Raw genomic sequence first — 20821 nt, forward strand, 5'->3', positions numbered from 1 at the left:
ACCGTTAAATAGCCATAAGACCGCTAAATAGCCATAAGACCTCTAAATAGCCATAAGACCACTAAATAGCCATAAGACCGCTAAATATCCATAAGACCACTAAATAGCCATAAGACCGCTAAATAGCCATACAACCGCTAAATAGCCATAAGAAAGCTAAATAGCCATAAGACCGCTAAATAGCCATAAGACCGTTAAATAGCCATAAGACCGTTAAATAGCCATAAGACAGCTAAATAGCCATAAGACCACTAAATAACCATAAGACCACTAAATAGCCATAAGACAGCTAAATAGCCATAAGACCGCTAAATAGCCATAAGACCGCTAAATAGCCATAAGAACGCTAAATAGCCATAAGACCACTAAATATCCATAAGACCACTAAATAGCCATAAGACCGCTAAATAGCCATAAGACTGCTAAATAGCCATAAGACTGCTAAATATCCATAGGACCACTAAATAGCCATAAGACCGTTAAATAACCATAAGACAGCTAAATAGCCATAAGACTGCTAAATAGCCGTAAGACTGCTAAATATCCACAAGACAGCAAAATATCCATAAGACCGCTAAAAAGCCATAAGACCGCTAAAAAGCCATAAGACTGCTAAATAGCTATAAGACTGCTAAATAGCTATAAGACTGCTAAATATCCATAAGACCACTAAATAGCCATAAGATGTTAAATAACCATAAGATAGCTAAATAGCCATAAGACCACTAAATAGCCATAAGACCGTTAAATAACCATAAGACCACTAAATAGCCATAAGACCGCTAAATACCCATAAGACAGCTAAATAGCCCTAAGACTGCTAAATATCCATAAGACCACTAAATAGCCATAAGACTGCTAAATAGCCATAAGACCACTAAATAGCCATAAGACCGCTAAATAGCCATAAGACTGCTAAATAGCCATAAGACCACTAAATAGCCATAAGACTGCTAAATAGCCATAAGACCACTAAATAGCCATAAGACCACTAAATAGCCATAAGACCGTTAAATAGCCATAAGACCGCTAAATAGCCATAAGACCGCTAAATAGCCATAAGACCGCTAAATAGCCATAAGACCGTTAAATAGCCATAAGACCGTTAAATAGCCATAAGACCACTAAATAGCCATAAGACCGTTAAATAGCCATAAGACCGCTAAATAGCCATAAGACCTCTAAATAGCCATAAGACCACTAAATAGCCATAAGACTGCTAAATATCCATAAGACCACTAAATAGCCATAAGACCGCTAAATAGCCATAAGAAAGCTAAATAGCCATAAGACCGCTAAATAGCCATAAGACCGTTAAATAGCCATAAGACCGTTAAATAGCCATAAGACAGCTAAATAGCCATAAGACCGCTAAATATCCATAAGACCACTAAATATCCATAAGACAGCTAAATAGCCATAAGACCGCTAAATAGCCATAAGACCGCTAAATAGCCATAAGACCGCTAAATACCCATAAGAACGCTAAATAGCCATAAGACCACTAAATATCCATAAGACCACTAAATAGCCATAAGACCGCTAAATAGCCATAAGACTGCTAAATAGCCATAAGACTGCTAAATATCCATAAGACAACTAAATAGCCATAAGACAACTAAATAGCCATAAGACCGTTAAATAACCATAAGACAGCTAAATAGCCATAAGACTGCTAAATAGCCGTAAGACTGCTAAATATCCACAAGACCGCTAAATATCCATAAGACCGCTAAAAAGCCATAAGACCGCTAAAAAGCCATAAGACTGCTAAATAGCTATAAGACTGCTAAATAGCTATAAGACTGCTAAATATCCATAAGACCACTAAATAGCCATAAGATGTTAAATAACCATAAGATAGCTAAATAGCCATAAGACCACTAAATAGCCATAAGACCGTTAAATAACCATAAGACTGCTAAATAGCCATAATACCGTTAAATAGCCATAAGACCGCTAAATAACCATAAGACCGCTAAATAGTCATAAGACCACTAAATAGCCATAAGACCGTTAAATAGCCATAAGACCGTTAAATAGCCATAAGCCCGCTAAATAACCATAAGACCGCTAAATAGTCATAAGACCACTAAATAGCCATAAGACTGCTAAAACTGCTAAATATCCATAAGACTGCTAAATAGCCATAAGACCACTAAATAGCCATAAGACCGTTAAATAGCCATAAGACCGCTAAATAGCCATAAGACTGCTAAATAGCCATAAGACTGCTAAATATCCATAAGACCACTAAATAGCCATAAGACCACTAAATAGCCATAAGACCGTTAAATAACCATAAGACTGCTAAATAGCCATAAGACTGCTAAAACTGCTAAATAGCCATAAGACCACTAAATAGCCATAAGACCACTAAATAGCCATAAGACCGTTAAATAGCCGTAAGACCGCTAAATAGCCATAAGACCACTAAATAGCCATAAGACCACTAAATAGCCATAAGACCGCTAAATAGCCATAAGACCACTAAATAGCCATAAGACTGCTAAATATCCATAAGACTGCTAAATAGCCATAAGACCGCTAAATAGCCATAAGACTGCTAAATAGCCATAAGACCGCTAAATAACCATAAGACCGCTAAATAGTCATAAGACCACTAAATAGCCATAGGACCGTTAAATAACCATAAGACCACTAAATAGCCATAAGACCGTTAAATAACCATAAGTCAGCTAAATAGCCATAAGACCACTAAATAGCCATAAGACAGTTAAATAACCATAAGACTGCTAAATAGCCATAAGACCACTAAATAGCCATAAGACTGCTAAAACTGCTAAATATCCATAAGACTGCTAAATAGCCATAAGACCACTAAATAGCCATAAGACCGTTAAATAGCCATAAGACCGCTAAATAGCCATAAGACTGCTAAATAGCCATAAGACTGCTAAATATCCATAAGACCACTAAATAGCCATAAGACCACTAAATAGCCATAAGACCGTTAAATAACCATAAGACTGCTAAATAGCCATAAGACTGCTAAAACTGCTAAATAGCCATAAGACCACTAAATAGCCATAAGACCACTAAATAGCCATAAGACCGTTAAATAGCCGTAAGACCGCTAAATAGCCATAAGACCACTAAATAGCCATAAGACCACTAAATAGCCATAAGACCGCTAAATAGCCATAAGACCACTAAATAGCCATAAGACTGCTAAATATCCATAAGACTGCTAAATAGCCATAAGACCGCTAAATAGCCATAAGACTGCTAAATAGCCATAAGACCGCTAAATAACCATAAGACCGCTAAATAGTCATAAGACCACTAAATAGCCATAGGACCGTTAAATAACCATAAGACCACTAAATAGCCATAAGACCGTTAAATAACCATAAGACAGCTAAATAGCCATAAGACCACTAAATAGCCATAAGACAGTTAAATAACCATAAGACTGCTAAATAGCCATAAGACCGTTAAATAGCCATAAGACCGCTAAATAACCATAAGACCGCTAAATAGTCATAAGACCACTAAATAGCCATAGGACCGTTAAATAACCATAAGACCACTAAATAGCCATAAGACCGTTAAATAGCCATAAGACCGCTAAATAACCATAAGACCGCTAAATAGTCATAAGACCACTAAATAGCCATAAGACTGCTAAAACTGCTAAATATCCATAAGACTGCTAAATAGCCATAAGACCACTAAATAGCCATAAGACCGTTAAATAGCCATAAGACCGCTAAATAGCCATAAGACCGCTAAATAGCCATAAGACTGCTAAATAGCCATAAGACTGCTAAATATCCATAAGACCACTAAATAGCCATAAGACCGTTAAATAACCATAAGACTGCTAAATAGCCATAAGACCACTAAATAGCCATAAGACCGTTAAATAACCATAAGACTGCTTAATAGCCATAAGACTGCTAAAATTGCTAAATAGCCATAAGACCACTAAATAGCCATAAGACCACTAAATAGCCATAAGACCATTTAAATAACCATAAGACTGCTTAATAGCCATAAGACTGCTAAAATTGCTAAATAGCCATAAGACCACTAAATAGCCATAAGACCACTAAATAGCCATAAGACCGTTAAATAGCCATAAGCCCACTAAATAGCCATAAGACCGTTAAATAGCCATAAGACCGCTAAATAGCCATAAGACCGCTAAATAGCCATAAGACCACTAAATAGCCATAAGACTGATAAATATCCAAAGACTGCTAAATAGCCATAAGACCGCTAAATAGCCATAAGACTACTAAATAGCCATAAGACCGCTAAATAGCCATAAGACCACTAAATAGCCATAAGACTGCTAAATATTCATAAGACCGCTAAATAGCCATAAGACCGCTAAATAGCCATAAGACCACTAAATAGCCATAAGACCGTTAAATAACCATAAGACAGCTAAATAGTCATAAGACCTCTAAATAACCATAAGACCACTAAATAGCCATAAGACTGCTAAATATCCATAAGACCACTAAATAGCCATAAGACCGTTAAATAACCATAAGACTGCTAAATAGCCATAAGACTGCTAAAATTGCTAAAAAGCCATAAGACCACTAAATAGCCATAAGACCACTAAATAGCCATAAGACCGTTAAATAGCCATAAGACCGCTAAATAGCCATAAGACCACTAAATAGCCATAAGACCACTAAATAGCCATAAGACTGATAAATATCCAAAGACTGCTAAATAGCCATAAGACCGCTAAATAGCCATAAGACTACTAAATAGCCATAAGACCACTAAATAGCCATAAGACCACTAAATAGCCATAAGACTGCTAAATATTCATAAGACCGCTAAATAGCCATAAGACCGCTAAATAGCCATAAGACCACAAAATAGCCATAAGACCGTTAAATAACCATTAGACAGCTAAATAGTCATAAGACCGCTAAATAACCATAAGACCACTAAATAGCCATAAGACTGCTAAATAGCCATAAGACTGCTAAATAGCCATAAGACCGCTAAATAGCCATAAGACTGCTAAATAGCCATAAGACTGCTAAATAGCCATAAGACCGCTAAATAGTTCCTTAATGGTTACGCGGACTATCTGCTCTGACACTATCTTGCACTGACTCAATGCACACTCACAAGACTATACACTGAGTGTACATTAGGAACACCTTTCAATGATAGACTGACCAGGTGAATCCAGATGATAACTATGATTATGGATTGTGTATGTGTGCCATTCAGAGGGTGAATGGGCAAGACAAAATATTTATGTGCCTTTGAACAGGGTATGGTGGTAGGTGCCAGGATTACCGGTTAGAGTGTGTTAAGAACTGCAACGCTTCTGGGTTTTTCACACTCAACAGTTTCTTGTATGTATCCAGTATGGTCCAGCACTTAAAGGACATTCAGCCTTCTTGACACAACTGTGGAAAACATTGGAGTCAACATGGGCCAGCATCCCTGTGGAACACTTTCAACACCTTGTAGAGCAACAAGCTCTCACAGTCTCACAGAATTAGAATTTCATCCATGTTTCTCAAACTTCACATTTCGAAGTTGTTCCAAATGTCAAATTTCGAAGTATTTGAGGTTAAGTTTAGGCATTAACTCCAAAATTTTAAGATGAGGAATTAAGGTTTAGGATTGGCTTAAAATATCCCTGGATTCAAAAATGCAACCTTTGGCATCAGATGCAGATGCTGATGTCAATCCACCATCCCCATCCACAACACCCTAGCAAAGCAAAACCTATTTCAAGGTAACAGCACTCACTGTTGCCCCTAGTGGCCAAATGTTTTGTACACTCAGTGTATATACACACCCTATACTCACACAAATACACACTACACTGACACTCTCACACAAAACCCACACACATCCATATATACCACACACGCCTGCACACATAACACACAAGCACACATACCGACAACACAAACACACAGACACACAGACGCGCACACATACACTTTTACACTCATCATATGCTGCTGTTACTCTGTTCTTTATTTTACTCTTATTATTATCTATCCTGATGCCTAGTCACTTTACCCTGCCTTCATGTACATATCTACCTCAAATACCTTATTATATATCCTGATGCCTAGTCACTTTACCCTGCCTTTATGTACATATCTACCTCAAATACCTTATTATTATCTATCCTGATGACTAGTCACTTTACCCTGCCTTCTTGTACATATATACCTCAAATACCTTATTATTATCTATCCTGATGACTAGTCACTTTACCCTGCCTTCATGTACATATCTACCTCAAATATCTTATTATTATCTATCCTGATGACTAGTCACTTTACCCTGCCTTCGTGTACCTATCTACCTCAAATACCTCTGTACCCCTGCACATTTATGTGGTACTGGTCCTCCCTGTATATAGCTCCACATTGATCTGGTACTGGTACTCCCTGTATATAGCTCCACATTGATCTGGTACTCCCTGTACATAGCTCCACATTGATCTGGTACTACCTGTATATAGCTCCACATTGATCTGGTACTGGTACTCCCTGTATATAGCTCAACATTGATCTGGTACTGGTACTCCCTGTATATAGCTCCACATTAACAGGTCACTGGTACTTCCTGTATATAGCTCCACATTGATCTGGTACTCACTGTGTATAGATCCACATTGATCTTGTACTCCCTGTATATAGCTCCACATTGATCTGGTACTCCCTGTACATAGCTCCACATTTGATCTGGTACTACCTGTATATAGATCCACATTGATCTGGTGCTGGTACTCCCTGTATATAGCTCCACATTGATCTGGTACTGGTACTTCCTGTATATAGCTCCACATTGATCTGGTACTCACTGTGTATAGATCCACATTGATCTGGTGCTGGTACTCCCTGTATATAGCTCCACATTGATCTGGTACTGGTGCTTCCTGCATATAGCTCCACATTGATCTGGTACTACCTGTATATAGATCCACATTGATCTGGTGCTGGTACTCCCTGTATATAGCTCCACATTGATATGGTGCTGGTACTCCCTGTATATAGCTCCACATTGATCTGGTACTCACTGTATATAGCTTCACATTGATCTGGTACTCCCTGTATATAGCTCCACATTGATCTGGTACACCCTGTACATAGCTCCACATTGATCTGGTACTCCCTGTATATAGATCCACATTGATCTGGTGCTGGTACTCCCTGTATATAGCTCCACATTGATCTGGTACTGGTACTCCCTGTATATAGCTCCACATTGATCTGGTACTGGTACTTCCTGTATATAGCTCCACATTGATCTGGTACTGGTACTCCCTGTATATAGCTCCACATTGATCTGGTACTGGTACTTCCTGTATATAGCTCCACATTGATCTGGTACTGGTACTCCCTGTATATAGCTCCACATTGATCTGGTATTGGTACACCTTGTATATAGCTCCACATTGATTTAATACTGGTACTCCCTGTATATAGCTCCACATTGATCTGGTACTGGTACTTCCTGTATATAGCTCCACATTGATTTGGTACTGGTACTCCCTGTATATAGCTCCACATTGATTTAATACTGGTACTCCCTGTATATAGCTCCACATTGATCTGGTACTGGTACACCCTGTATGTAGCTCCACATTGATCTGGTACTGGTACTCCCTGTATATAGCTCCACATTGATCTGGTACTGGTACACCCTGTATGTAGCTCCACATTGATTTGGTACTGGTACTCCCTGTATATAGCTCCACATTGATCTGGTACTTGTACTTCCTGTATAAAGCTCCACATTGTGTATTTGTTTCCTCTTGTGTTACTGCATCATTTCACGGTTAAGTCTCCTCCCGTTTGGAATGTGACAAATAACTTTTGATTTTGATTTGATTAAATGGGTACAATGTGTTCTCACGTGTTCTACTACTGCAGTGATTTAAAGAGAGTGTTTCATAACATACATGTTCAAACACTTCCCTTCAACACTAAATATGTTATGAACACAAGCAGTAACTGTTAGATCAGTATGAAACGTCACTCATTGTTAACACTCTCACACTAGAATACACACACTGCAGTCCCTCTCTCCTTCTCTCTCACTCTCTCTTTCTTTCTCTCTCAATTCAATTTCAATTCATTTCAATTTCAATGTAAGGGGCTTTACTGACATGGGAAACATATGTTTACATTGAAAAGCAAGTGAAATAGATAGTAAACAAAATTTAAATAAACAATCAAAAATGAACAGTATACATTACACTAAGAAAAGTTCCAAAAGAGTAAATGCATTTTAACAGTCATTATGTATATACAGTATATATACAGTGCTGTGACGATGTGCAAGTAGTTAAAGTACAAAAAGGAAAATATATAAACATAAATATGGGTTGTATTTACAATGGTTTTCAACCTTCACTGGTTGCCCTTTTCTTGTGGCAACAGGTCACACATCTTGCTACTGTAATTGCACACTGTGTTTCACCCAATAGATATGGGAGTTTATCAAAATTGGATTTCCCACAAATTCTTTGTGGATCTGTGTATTCTGAGGGAAATATGTGTCTCTAACATTGTCATACATTTGGCAGGAGGTTAGGAAGTGCAGCTCCGTTTCCACCTAATTTTGTGGGCAGTGTGCACATAGCCTGTCTTCTCTTGAGAGACAAGTCTGCCTACAGTGGCCATTCTCAATAGCAAGGCTATGCGCACTGAGTCTATGCATAGTCAAAGCTTCCTTAATTTTGGGTCAGTCACAGTGGTCAAATATTTTGCCACTGTGTACTCTCTGTTTAGGGCCAAATAGCATTCTAGTTTACTCTGTTTTTCTGTTAATTCTTTCCAATGTGTCAAGTAATTATCTTGTTTTCTCGTGATTTGGTTGGGTCTGATTGTGTTGCTGTCCTGGGTCTCTGTGGGGTCTGTTTCTGCCACAGGACCAACTTGCCTAGGGGACTCTTCTCCAGATTCATCTCTCTGTAGGTGATGGCTTTGTTATGGAAGGTTTGGGAATTGCTTCCTTTTAGGTGATTGTAGAACTGTACAGTTCTTTCGTGGATTTTGATAATTAGCGGGTATCGGCCTAATTCTGCTCTGCATGCATTATTTGGTGTTTTCTACGTTGTACACAGAAGATGTTTCTCTCGCTCTTTCCATCTCCTCTCTTTCTTTCTCTCTCCTCTCTCTTTCTCTCTCCTCTCTCTTTCTCTTTCTCTACATATCTCCTTCTCTCTCTCCTCTCTTTCTCCTCTCTCTCTCTTTCTCTCCTCTCTCTCATTCTCTTTCTCTCTCCTCTCTTGCTCTCTGTATCTCTCTCTCTCTCAGTATACCTCTTTCTCTCTCTGTATCTCTCTCTCTGTATCTCTATCTCTATTTCTCTGTATATCTCGCTCTCTCTGTGTTTCTCTTTCTCTGTCTCTCTCTCTGTATATCTCTCTTTCTCTGTATCTCTCTTTCTTATTCTCTATCAGTCTCTCTCTCTCTCTCTCCTCTCTCTTTCTCTCTCCTCTTTATTTCTCTCCCTTTCTCTCTCCTCTCTCTCTTTCTCCTGTATTTCTCACTCCTCTCTCTCTTTCTCCTGTATTTCTCTCTCCTCTCTCTCTTTCCCCTCTCTCGCTCCTCTCTCTCTCCTTCTCTCTCTCCTTCTCCTTCATTCAAGTATATTAGCAGTGTGTAGGTTAATATAATATGAGATGAAATATTTATCACCGTAGTGGGGTATATCACTCTTCCTCACACTACGAAAGGGGAGATGACATGAGGACAGAACAGAGAGTAGCAGAGACATCCCACTGGGCACAGACATCAATTCATCATTGAAATGATGTGGAAGCAACGTTGATTCAGCCAGTGTGTGCCCAGTGGGATACTTCTTAATCTAACTAAGTCATTGAGACGGGGCATTGAAGAGGGGCACTAACAGTAGTTTACGGATATCCACCAGAATGCCAAGGGCCTTAAAACCCAGGGGTCTAGGGTAGAAACAGAAACCCTCAGGCTGACGTGACACTTTCTCTCATCTCAATGTCACATGCCTAGACATAGAATGACCAGCAAGGCACATTGATTTGCCTGCTCGCCAGAGGAGGCTGGTGGTCAGAGTCGTGAACAGCGAGATGCCACTGGGCTTAACGGGACAGCCTGCTTCCGTTCCCTCCTGGCACTAAATGGTTATCTGTGATACCCGATGCTTCGGGGTGGCCTGGGGGTTAGGGGAGGTATCAATGCCATGCCTGTGATGAGCAGCTGTCCCCCCCCCCCCCCCCCGCCTGCTCCTCCTGTGGGATACGGGAATGCCGCAGGGATGTCATGGGAATTCCCAACTTTAAACTTGAAGCTCCCTGAGGTATTCCCAGCTTAACCTTTAAAAGTAGCAGAGAACTGACTCTAGAAATGTGATGTACTTGTAGAGTATATTCTGTATTAAAACAAAAGGTCTGAAAGGAACTAAATCAAAACGGGTCATTTTGATGTATTCATATAAATTGTTTTAATGTTGAATAAATGAATGTTTAAAATTGTATTTCAGAATTGAGTGATGCTCCATATGTTAGAACGCGCTATTAGGAATATCATGACACCAGGGTGTTGTCTGTATCGTGTAAGGTTCATAGGTCATAGGGTCTTACCGGAGGCAATTGTAGGTCTAAAAGGGCCTAAAATGGCCACTTTAATCAGGATATTCTCAAAACTGGTTTGTGTTACAAATATAAAAAGCCTTTCAAACATTCATCCCAATGATGTCTCTATGTGAGAATTGCAAGAACAATCTGAGGTACCAAAAATATTTTTGGAACTAACAGTTTAACAATTCAATGTATGGAAACAAACCGATGGCAGTAACAGTGTGTGTGAGTGTGTTTGTCATCTCCTCCCAGGGTTCAACTCCAACATCAACCTGCCAGGGAGAGAGGAGCACCCAGGCTCCACCCCCTCCTCCCCGTCTCCACAGCTACAGGACAAGAACGCCAACAACCACGCCCCCCACTCCCCAAGCCACACCCCCGTAGAGAATGGCAACCGGCTGTCTAATGGTAAGAGCCGAGGGAGGAGTTGGAGTCTGGTGAAGTGGTGAACGGTAGGATGTGAGGAGAAGGAGGAGGAGGAGAAGGGGGAGGAGGAGGAAGGAAGGATGGGATGAGAGGAGAACGATCCCAACGATTCCTTTGGTTCCTCCTCAACTCCTCTCCTCTCCCTCATGATCAGTGAGGAGTGAAACGACTGGGTGGGATTCCCTTCGATATGGTTCTGTCACCTACATTAGCCTATCAAGGTCACATCAGCAAGGTTACAGCAGTGATCACACAGGGACATGAAGGGGACAATTAGACGGATAGTGACACATTCACATTCACTCTACACATTCAAGTGCAAAAAATAGCATTTTAATTCTGGCAGCATTTAAATCAAGCAGACCATTAAATGCAGATGTTTTCTGAGTAAGCACTTCTCCCAAGAGGATGATCCCCCAGGTCAGCTTGCTCTGCGGCTCACTAACAACATCCAAACTAAAGACCATTCAAAAAACTGTTTCATTTCTAAAACCAAAAGCAAACTAATTGACTCCAAATGGAAAAACAGCTATACTGAACAAAAATATAAACATGCAAACATTCAAAGATTTTACTGAGTTACAGTTCATATAAGGAAATCAGTCAATTGAAATGAATTCATTAGGCCCTAATCTATGACTTTCACATGACTGGGAATACAGATATGCATCTGTTGGTCAGATAACTTATTTTTTTAAAGTATGGGCGTGGATCAGAAAACCAGTCAGTATCTGGTGTGACCACTATTTGCCTCAGCGTGACACATCTCCTTCTCATAGAGTTGATCAGGCTGTTGATTGTGACCTGTGGAATGTTGTCTGACTCAATGGCTGTGCAAAGTTGCTGGATATTGGCGGGAACTGGAACATGCTGTCGTACACGTCGATCAAGAGCATCCCAAACATGCTCAATGGGTGATATGTCTGGTGGGTATGTAGGCCATGGATAAACTGGGACATTTTCAGCTTCCAGGAATTGTGTACAGATCCTTGCGACATGGGGCCGTGCATGATCATGCTGAAACATGAGGTGAAGGCGGCAGATGAATAGCACGACAACGGGCCTCAGGATCTCTTCACAGTATCTCTGTGCATTCAAATTGCCATTGATAAAATGCAATTGTGTTCATTGTCCGTGTCTTATACCTGCCCATATCATAACACCACCCCCACCATAGGGCAGTCTGTTCACAACATAGGCATCCGCAAACCGCTCTCCCACACAACGCCGAACATGTGGTCTGAGGTTGTGAGGCCGGTTGAACGTACTGCCAAATTCTCTAAAACTACATTGGAGGAGGCTTATGGTAGAGAAATGAATATTCAATTATCTGGCAACAGCTCTGATGGACATTCCTGCAGTCAGCTTTCCAATTCCACTCTCCCTCAAAACTTGTCTGTGGCATTGTGTTGTGTGACAAAACTGCACATTTTAGAGTGGCCTTTTATTGTGAAATGATCATACTGTTTAATCAGCTTCTTGATACGCCATACTTGTCAGGTGGATGGATTATCGTGGCAAAGGAGAAATGCTCACTAACAAGAATGTAAACAAATTTGTGCACAACATTTTTAACAAATAAGCTTTTAGTTTGAATGGGACAATTCTGGGATCTTTGATTTCAGCTCATGAAACATGGGACACAACACTTTACATGTTGTGTTTCTATTTTTGTTCAGTGACAAACTAAACGTGATTGTTATTTGTCACTAAATCCAACATTTACTTTGGCAGAATATCTCAGCCGAACTAGATGTAAACAGAAGAAAAACCCTCTCGGAATACAGACTGAACGACCACAGTCTGGAAATTGAAAGAGGAAGACAAGTTAAATCTTGGCTGCCAAGAGATCAGAGAATATGGAGGTGGTCTGATTTACAGGACGTAGGAACTGAGATTCACTTACTGTGTTCCTGCCCAAAATATGACAACAAAAGGGAAACATACTACCCCGATATGGAAAAACACTGCATATACCAAACCTTCGACAAATCCTTGATTTACATAAACTCCCCATTCTTCTTGGAGGGGAGCAGCAGTCAACTAAGCTGGTAGCTAAATGTGTCACCCTGCACCACAACCAGAGAGAGATGGGATGGACTTCGTGGTTGTTGTGTTTTTGTTTTGTTTCTACTCTCTTTTGGTTTGTTTCCTAATTTAATCATTTTTACTCATTTACTTTCTGTCTGGAATAACAGACATTTAATAATACACATTAAATAATACATCAACAAACATGTAATACACACATACACACACTCCTACGTGCAAACACACACTCATATAAATCCATTTGCACAGGTCTGTGTGCACACGCACACACACAAAAACGCACACACGCACACTCACACACACACACACACACACTACTGACACCTGCATGCAAATCAAATCAAAATCAAATGTATTTATAAAGCCCTTCTTACATCAGCTGATATCTCAAAGTGCTGTACAGAAACCCAGCCTAAAACCCCAAACAGCAAGCAATGCAGGTGTAGAAGTAGGTGTAGAATGCACACTGACATTCCATAGATGATGTCATTGTATCTCATTGTGCCTATTCAATGTTCTTACACGTATTCTGCATAATCTCATTGTACCGATATATACAGGATATACTGTAAATATGATCTTATTTTTATTATCAAAGTAAAATGCTTTTAAGATATAATATTAAAATTACTATTTGTATTTATACATTTTATTTCTATACATAAAAAAACATTGTAATGTATACAGTGCCTTCAGAAAGTATTCAGACCCCTTGACATTTTCCACATTTTGTTACGTTACAGCCTTGTATTAAATATGTATTAAATATAGGTATTAAATATTAAATCAATTAATGTATTAAATATATTTTTTCCTCATCAATCTACACACAATACCGTATAATGACAAAGCAAAAACAAGTTTTTGTACATTTTTTCTAATTAAAAAAATTACATAAACGAAAATATGACATTTACATAAGTATTCAGACCTTTACTCAGTACTTTCTTGAAGCACCTTTGGCAGCGATTACAGCCTCCAGTCTTCTTGGATATGACGCTACAAGCTTGGCACACCTGTATTTGGGAACTTTCTCCCATCCCTCTCTACAGATCCTCCCAAGTTTTGTCAGGTTGGAGGGGGAATGTTGCTGAACAGCTATTTTCAGGTCTCTCCAGAGATCTTCGATCGGGTTTAAGTCCGGGCTCTGACTGGGCCACTCAAGGACGTCCACAGACTTGTCACGAAATCACTCCCGGGTTGTCTTGGCTGTGTGCTTAGGGTTGTCCTGTTGGAAGGTGGTGAACCTTTGCCCCAGTCTGAGGTCCTGAGCTCTCTGGAGCAGGTCTGCACTTTGCTCCGTTCATCTTTGCCTCGATCCTGACTAGTCTCCCAGTCCCTGCCACTGACAAACATCCCCACAGTATGATGTTGCCAACACCATTCTTCACCGTAGGGATGGTGCCAGTTTCCTTCAGACGTGACGATTGGCATTCAGGCCATCTTGGTTTCATTAGACCAGAGAATCTTGTTTCTCATGGTCTGAGAGTCTTTAGATGCCTTTTGGAAAACTCGGGCTGTCATGTGCCTTTTACTGAGGAGTGGCTTCCGTCTGGCCAATCTACCATAAAGGCCTGATTGATGGGGTGCTGCAGAGATGGTTGTCCTTCTGGAAGGTTCACAGAGAAACTCTAGAGCTCTGTCAGAGTGACCATCGGGTCCTTGGTCATCTCCCTGACCAAGGCCCTTCTCCCCCGATTGCTCAGTTTGGCAGCCAGCTCTAGCAAGAGTCTTGGTGGTTCCCACCTTCTTCCATTTAAGAATGATGGAGGCAATTGTGTTCTTGGGGACCTTCAATGCTGCAGAAAAGTTTTGGTACCCTTCCCCAGATCTGTGCCTCGACACAATCCTGTCTCTGAGCTCTACAGACAATTCCTTCAACCTCATGGCTTGGTTTTTGCTCTGACATGCACTGTTAACTGTGGGACCTAATATAGACAGGTTTGTGCCTTTCCAATTCATGTCCAATCATTTTAACACAGGTGGACTCCATTCAAATGTATTCATAAAGCCCTTTTTACATCAGCCGATGTCACAAAGTGCTATACAGCAATCCAGCCTGGCCACATCTCAATGATGATCAATGGAAACAGGATGCACCTGAGCTCAATTTCAAGTCTCATACCAAAGGGTCTGAATACTTATGAAAATAATGGGTTTCTGTTTTGTATTTTTTATACATTTTAGAATAAGGCTGTAACGTAACAAAATGTGGAAAAAGTCAAGAGGTCTGAATACTTTCCAAAGGCACTGTATACTGTCTACTTTCTCTTATTATCATCACTATTATAATTATTATTATTGTTGTTATTATTATTATTTTCTGTTACTGTTGATGTCTAGCTCAATTTGCTTTAGCAACAGTGGCTTTGTCATTCATGCTAATAAATCTTATTTGGATCTGAATATGTGAATGCTGGGATATTAATAATGAGAGAAACAGATAGACTGAGAGACAGACAGACAGAGATGAAGAGAGGAGATAGAGGTAATAAAGGACGTTAGAAATGATAGATAAAAGACAGTATTTTTTTTTTTTTACATTTTAAAGTCATTTAGCAGACGCTCTTATCCAGAGCGACTTACAAATTGGAAAGTTCATACATATTCATCCTGGTCCCCCCGTGGGAAATGAACCCACAACCCTGGCGTTGCAAGCGCCATGCTCTACCAACTGAGCCACACGGGACCAACAGTAGACAGGAGGTAATAAATGATAGATAAAAGACAGTAGACAGGAGGTAATAAATGATAGATAAAAGACAGTAGACAGGAGGTAATAAATGATAGATAAAAGACAGTAGACAGGAGGTAATACATGATAGATAAAAGACAATAGACAGGAGGTAATAAATGATAGATAAAAGACAATAGACGGGAGGTAATAAATGATAGATAAAAGACAGTAGACAGGAGGTAATAAATGATAGATAAAAGACAGTAGACAGGAGGTAATAAATGATAGATAAAAGACAATAGACAGGAGGTAATAAATTATAGATAAAAGACAATAGACAGGAGGTAATAAATGATAGATAAAAGACAATAGACAGGAGGTAATAAAATATAGATAAAAGACAATAGACAGGAGGTAATAAAATATAGATAAAAGACAATAGACAGGAGGTAATAAATTATAGATAAAAGACAATAGACAGGAGGTAATAAATTATAGATAAAAGACAATAGACAGGAGGTAATAAAATATAGATAAAAGACAGGAGGTAATAAATGATAGATAAAAGACAATAGACGGGAGGTAATAAATGATAGATAAAAGACAATAGACGGGAGGTAATAAATGATAGATAAAAGACAATAGACGGGAGGTAATAAATGATAGATAAAAGACAATAGACAGGAGGTAATAAATGATAGATAAAAGACAATAGACGGGAGGTAATAAATGATAGATAAAAGACAGTAGACAGGAGGTAATAAATGATAGATAAAAGACAGTAGACAGGAGGTAATAAATGATAGATAAAAGACAATAGACAGGAGGTAATAAATGATAGATAAAAGACAATAGACGGGAGGTAATAAATGATAGATAAAAGACAGTAGACAGGAGGTAATAAATTATAGATAAAAGACAATAGACAGGAGGTAATAAATTATAGATAAAAGACAATAGACAGGAGGTAATAAATTATAGATAAAAGACAATAGACAGGAGGTAATAAAATATAGATAAAAGACAATAGACAGGAGGTAATAAAATATAGATAAAAGACAGGAGGTAATAAATGATAGATAAAAGACAATAGACGGGAGGTAATAAATGATAGATAAAAGACAATAGACGGGAGGTAATAAATGATAGATAAAAGACAATAGACAGGAGGTAATAAAATATAGATAAAAGACAATAGACAGGAGGTAATAAAATATAGATAAAAGACAGGAGGTAATAAATGATAGATAAAAGACAATAGACGAGAGGTAATAAATGATAGATAAAAGACAATAGACGGGAGGTAATAAATGATAGATAAAAGACAATAGACAGGAGGTAATAAATTATAGATAGAAGACAATAGATGGGAAGTAATACATGGAGATAAAAGACACTAGACAGGACTAATACATGATAGATAATACATGGGTTGATCCAGAAGCTGAGTGGGATTCCAGTATTACAGTGAAAGGGTGGAAGTGACAGAGTACTCTCCTCCACTGCAATGCTGTTTTCTCCCTCAGGTACTCTGTCTATCCCATCTCTCCACATCTGTCTTTCATAGTGGCTTCACTCACTTATGGCTTTCTCTCCTGTGTGTGTGTGTGTGTGTGTGTGTGTGTGTGTGTGTGTGTGTGTGTGTGTGTGTGTGTGTGTGTGTGTGTGTGTGTGTGTGTGTGTGTGTGTGTGCGTGCGTGCGTGCGTGCGTGCGCGTGCGCGCGTGCGTGTGTGTGTGTGTGATTTTTTTTTCAGGGTCAATGGAAGATGAGGGTCACACCAAGTCAAACTCCTCCAGCTCATCATCTCTGCACAGACATATGGACAGACATCACACCCAGGTAAACACACACAATCTCCTCCTTACTGTGCTGATGGCTAGACTAGCCCTGTCCCTCTGTTGTGTAACCTCGTTTTGATCAGGTTACCCAACATCCCCTTTTTAAACCCAGAAGTCTTTTCAGGGTATTCTCTCTGTGAATATGCTGGCATTTTAGCACTGTTCCTTTCATTTTGGCGGGTGACACACACACTCGGGATTTGTGTTTGGCATGCTCTTCTGTTTTGGGTGTTGTTGTGTTTTCAGTAGGACTAACAGTGCTGCTATTGAACGTTTCATTTCAATTGTGACATGTGAGCTTCTCCTATGTCCCAAGACACTCAATGCTCCTGGTCTATGGTTACAGGATTGGATTTAATGCCCCCCACACACCTATACACACACTCACACACACACACACATATCTGCATCATATGAGACGGATCAAGCGGAAACCATGAAGCGTCTTGACAGACCGAGAGTACATCTCTGTTGATAAACACACACACCTGCGCTCAGAGCTTTAATAATTCAAATAGGGCATGAAATATTCACCAGGACAGAATCACCCTTTCTGCGAGAGACGCAACACCAATAACACCTCGGCAGAAAACGAGATAAAACCCTACACCCTGATACCAGATCCTGGACTAACTCTCTCCTCTACCACCATAACTCTCCCTAACCATTTCTCTCAACCTGTACTGAGGAGTAGACGTAACATAGTAAATGTAAATCCGGTACACTCCATTTAGTATGATATGTTACGTTTCGTATGGTATGTATTCATTTGTGGATGTCTATCATTCATTTCATATGACATGTTATGAATTACAATTCGTAAGATAAGTTATGAATTGCAATTCGTACAATATCTTATGAATTTGCAAAACATGTAATATATTACAATTCCAATTTATTGTGGCTAGAGTTAGCTAGATGGTTAGGTGGATAATGCTAACTTTAGCTAGGTGGCTAACTTTAGCTAGGTGGCTAACGTTAGCTAGGTTAGGGTTTGAGTTAAGATTAGGGTTAGGAGAAGGGTTAGCTAACATGCTAAATAGTTGCAAAATGCAGTGCCCTGCAAAAAGTATTCAACCCCCTTGGTGTTTTTCCTATTTTGTTGCATTACAACATGTAATTTAAATTGATTTTTATTTAGATTTCATGTAATGGACATACACAAATAGTCCAAATTGGTGAAGTGATTCTTTTTTTTAATTACTTGTTTAAAAAAATAAAAAAATAATTAAGAACTGAAAAGTGGTGCATGCATATGTATTCACCCCCTTTGCTATGAAGCTCCTAAATAAGATCTGGTGCAACCAATTAACTTCAGAAGTCAAATAATTTGTTAAATAAAGTCCACCTGTGTTCAATCTAAATGTAACATGATCTGCTACATGATCTCAGTATATATACACCTGTTCTGAAAGGTCCCAGAGTCTGCAACACCCCTAAGCAAGGGGCACCACCAAAGAAGCGGCACCATGAGCAGCACTATGAAGACCAAGGGGCTCCCCAAACAGGTCAGAGACAAGTTGTGCAGATCAGGGTTGGTTTATTAAAAAAAATCTGAAACTTTGAACATTCCACGGAGCGCCATTAAATCCATTATTAAAAAATGGAAAGAAAATGGCACCACAGCAAACCTGCCAAGAGAGGACCGCTCACCAAAACTCACGGACCAGGCAAAGGAGGATTTACTCAGAGAGGCAACAAAGAGACCAAAGATAACCCTGAAGGAGCTGCAAAGCTCCACAGCGGAGATTGGAGTATCTGTCCATAGGACCACTTTAAGCCATACACACTTTAAGCCATACAAAAAGCCATTGCTTAAAGAAAAAAAATAAGCAAACGTGTTTGTTGCTCACCAAAAGGCATGTGGGAGACTCCCCAAACATATGGAAGAATGTACTCTGGTCAGATGAGACTAAAAATGACCCGCAAACATAACACCTCTCATCACCCCAAGAACACCTTCCCCACAGTGAAGCATGGTGGTGGCAGCATCATGCTGTGGGGATGTTTTTCATTGGCAGGGACTGGGAAACTGGTCATAATTGAAGGAATGATGAATGGAGCTAAATACAGGGAAATTCTTGAGGGAAACCTGTTTCAGTCTTCCAGTGATTTAAGACTGGGACGGAGGTTCACCTTCCAGCAGGACAATGACCCTAAGCATACTGGTAAAGCAACACTCGAGTGATTTAAGGGGAAACATTTAAATGTCTTGGAATGGCCTAGTCAAAGCCCAGACCTCAATCCAATTGAGAATCTGTGGTATGACTTAAAGATTGCTGTACACCAGCGGAACCCATCCAACTTGAAGGAGCTGGAGCAGTTTTGCCTTGAAGAATGGGCAAAAATCCCAGTGGCTAGCTTATAGAGACATACCCCAAGATACTTGCAGCTGTAATTGCTGCAAAAGGTGATTCTACAAAGTATTGACTTTGGGGAAGTGAATAGTTATGCACTCTCAAGTTTTTTTGTCTTATTTCTTGTTTGTTACACAATAAAACATATTTTGAATCTTCAAAAAAAAAAAAAAATGTTTTTATTTATTTCATCTTTATTTAACTTGTTGAGAACAAGTTCTCATTTGCAACTGCGACCTGGCCAAGATAAAGCATAGCAGTGTGAACAGACAACACAGAGTTACACATGGAGTAAACAATAAACAAGTCAATAACATGGGGGGCATGTTGTGTAAATCAAATTATACAAACCCCCCAAAAATCTATTTTAATTCCAGGTTATAAGGCAACAAATTAGTAAAAATACCAAGGAGGTGAATACTTTCGCAAGCGACTGTAGCTAAAAAGTAGTAAGCACGGTTGCTAATTAGCTAAAATGCTAAAGTTGTCCGTGATGAGATTCAAACATTCAACCTTTGCATTGCTAGATGTTCGTGTTATATTCCTATCCATCCACCCCGACCAACCACCTTACTTTAGTTTTTGCCTTAGGTAACTTTCTGTCTTATGTAACCATACCAAATGTAATATATCATACCAATTTGAGTGTCCCGGATTTACGTTTACTATGTTGCGTCTACTCTATGAGAACAGGCTGTTTCTCTAAACAAGCACACACACACACCACCACAAACTAGTGGAGGACCCATGTCAAGGCCAAGAGATGTTGCTGACCATGTAAACCAGAGTTTTCCTGGTCTGGATACATGTTTAGCAAAAATTCCTGGTTCCACATAACCCTCAGCTCTGTAACTGTCCTCTCCCATTGACTTCTC

The 20821-nt window shown here is 39.4% G+C and overlaps 1 protein-coding gene across 4 annotated transcripts in view; it reads left to right on the forward strand.

The window, feature by feature from the left end:
- LOC129820696 (unconventional myosin-XVI-like) overlaps window positions 1–20821 on the forward strand; it is a 132919-nt gene that overhangs the window by 35701 nt on the left and 76397 nt on the right. For 3 of the 4 annotated variants that reach the window (XM_055877557.1, XM_055877556.1, XM_055877558.1), the window contains exons 6-7: window positions 10847–11002; window positions 17505–17590. In XM_055877557.1, the coding sequence (XP_055733532.1) occupies window positions 10847–11002; window positions 17505–17590 (242 nt within the window). The remainder of the gene's footprint in view (window positions 1–10846; window positions 11003–17504; window positions 17591–20821) is intronic. The other variant, XM_055877559.1, reaches the window with a different exon arrangement.

This window comes from Salvelinus fontinalis, chromosome 23, assembly GCF_029448725.1.
Source record: "Salvelinus fontinalis isolate EN_2023a chromosome 23, ASM2944872v1, whole genome shotgun sequence".
Classification (NCBI taxonomy): Eukaryota; Metazoa; Chordata; class Actinopteri; order Salmoniformes; family Salmonidae; genus Salvelinus; species Salvelinus fontinalis.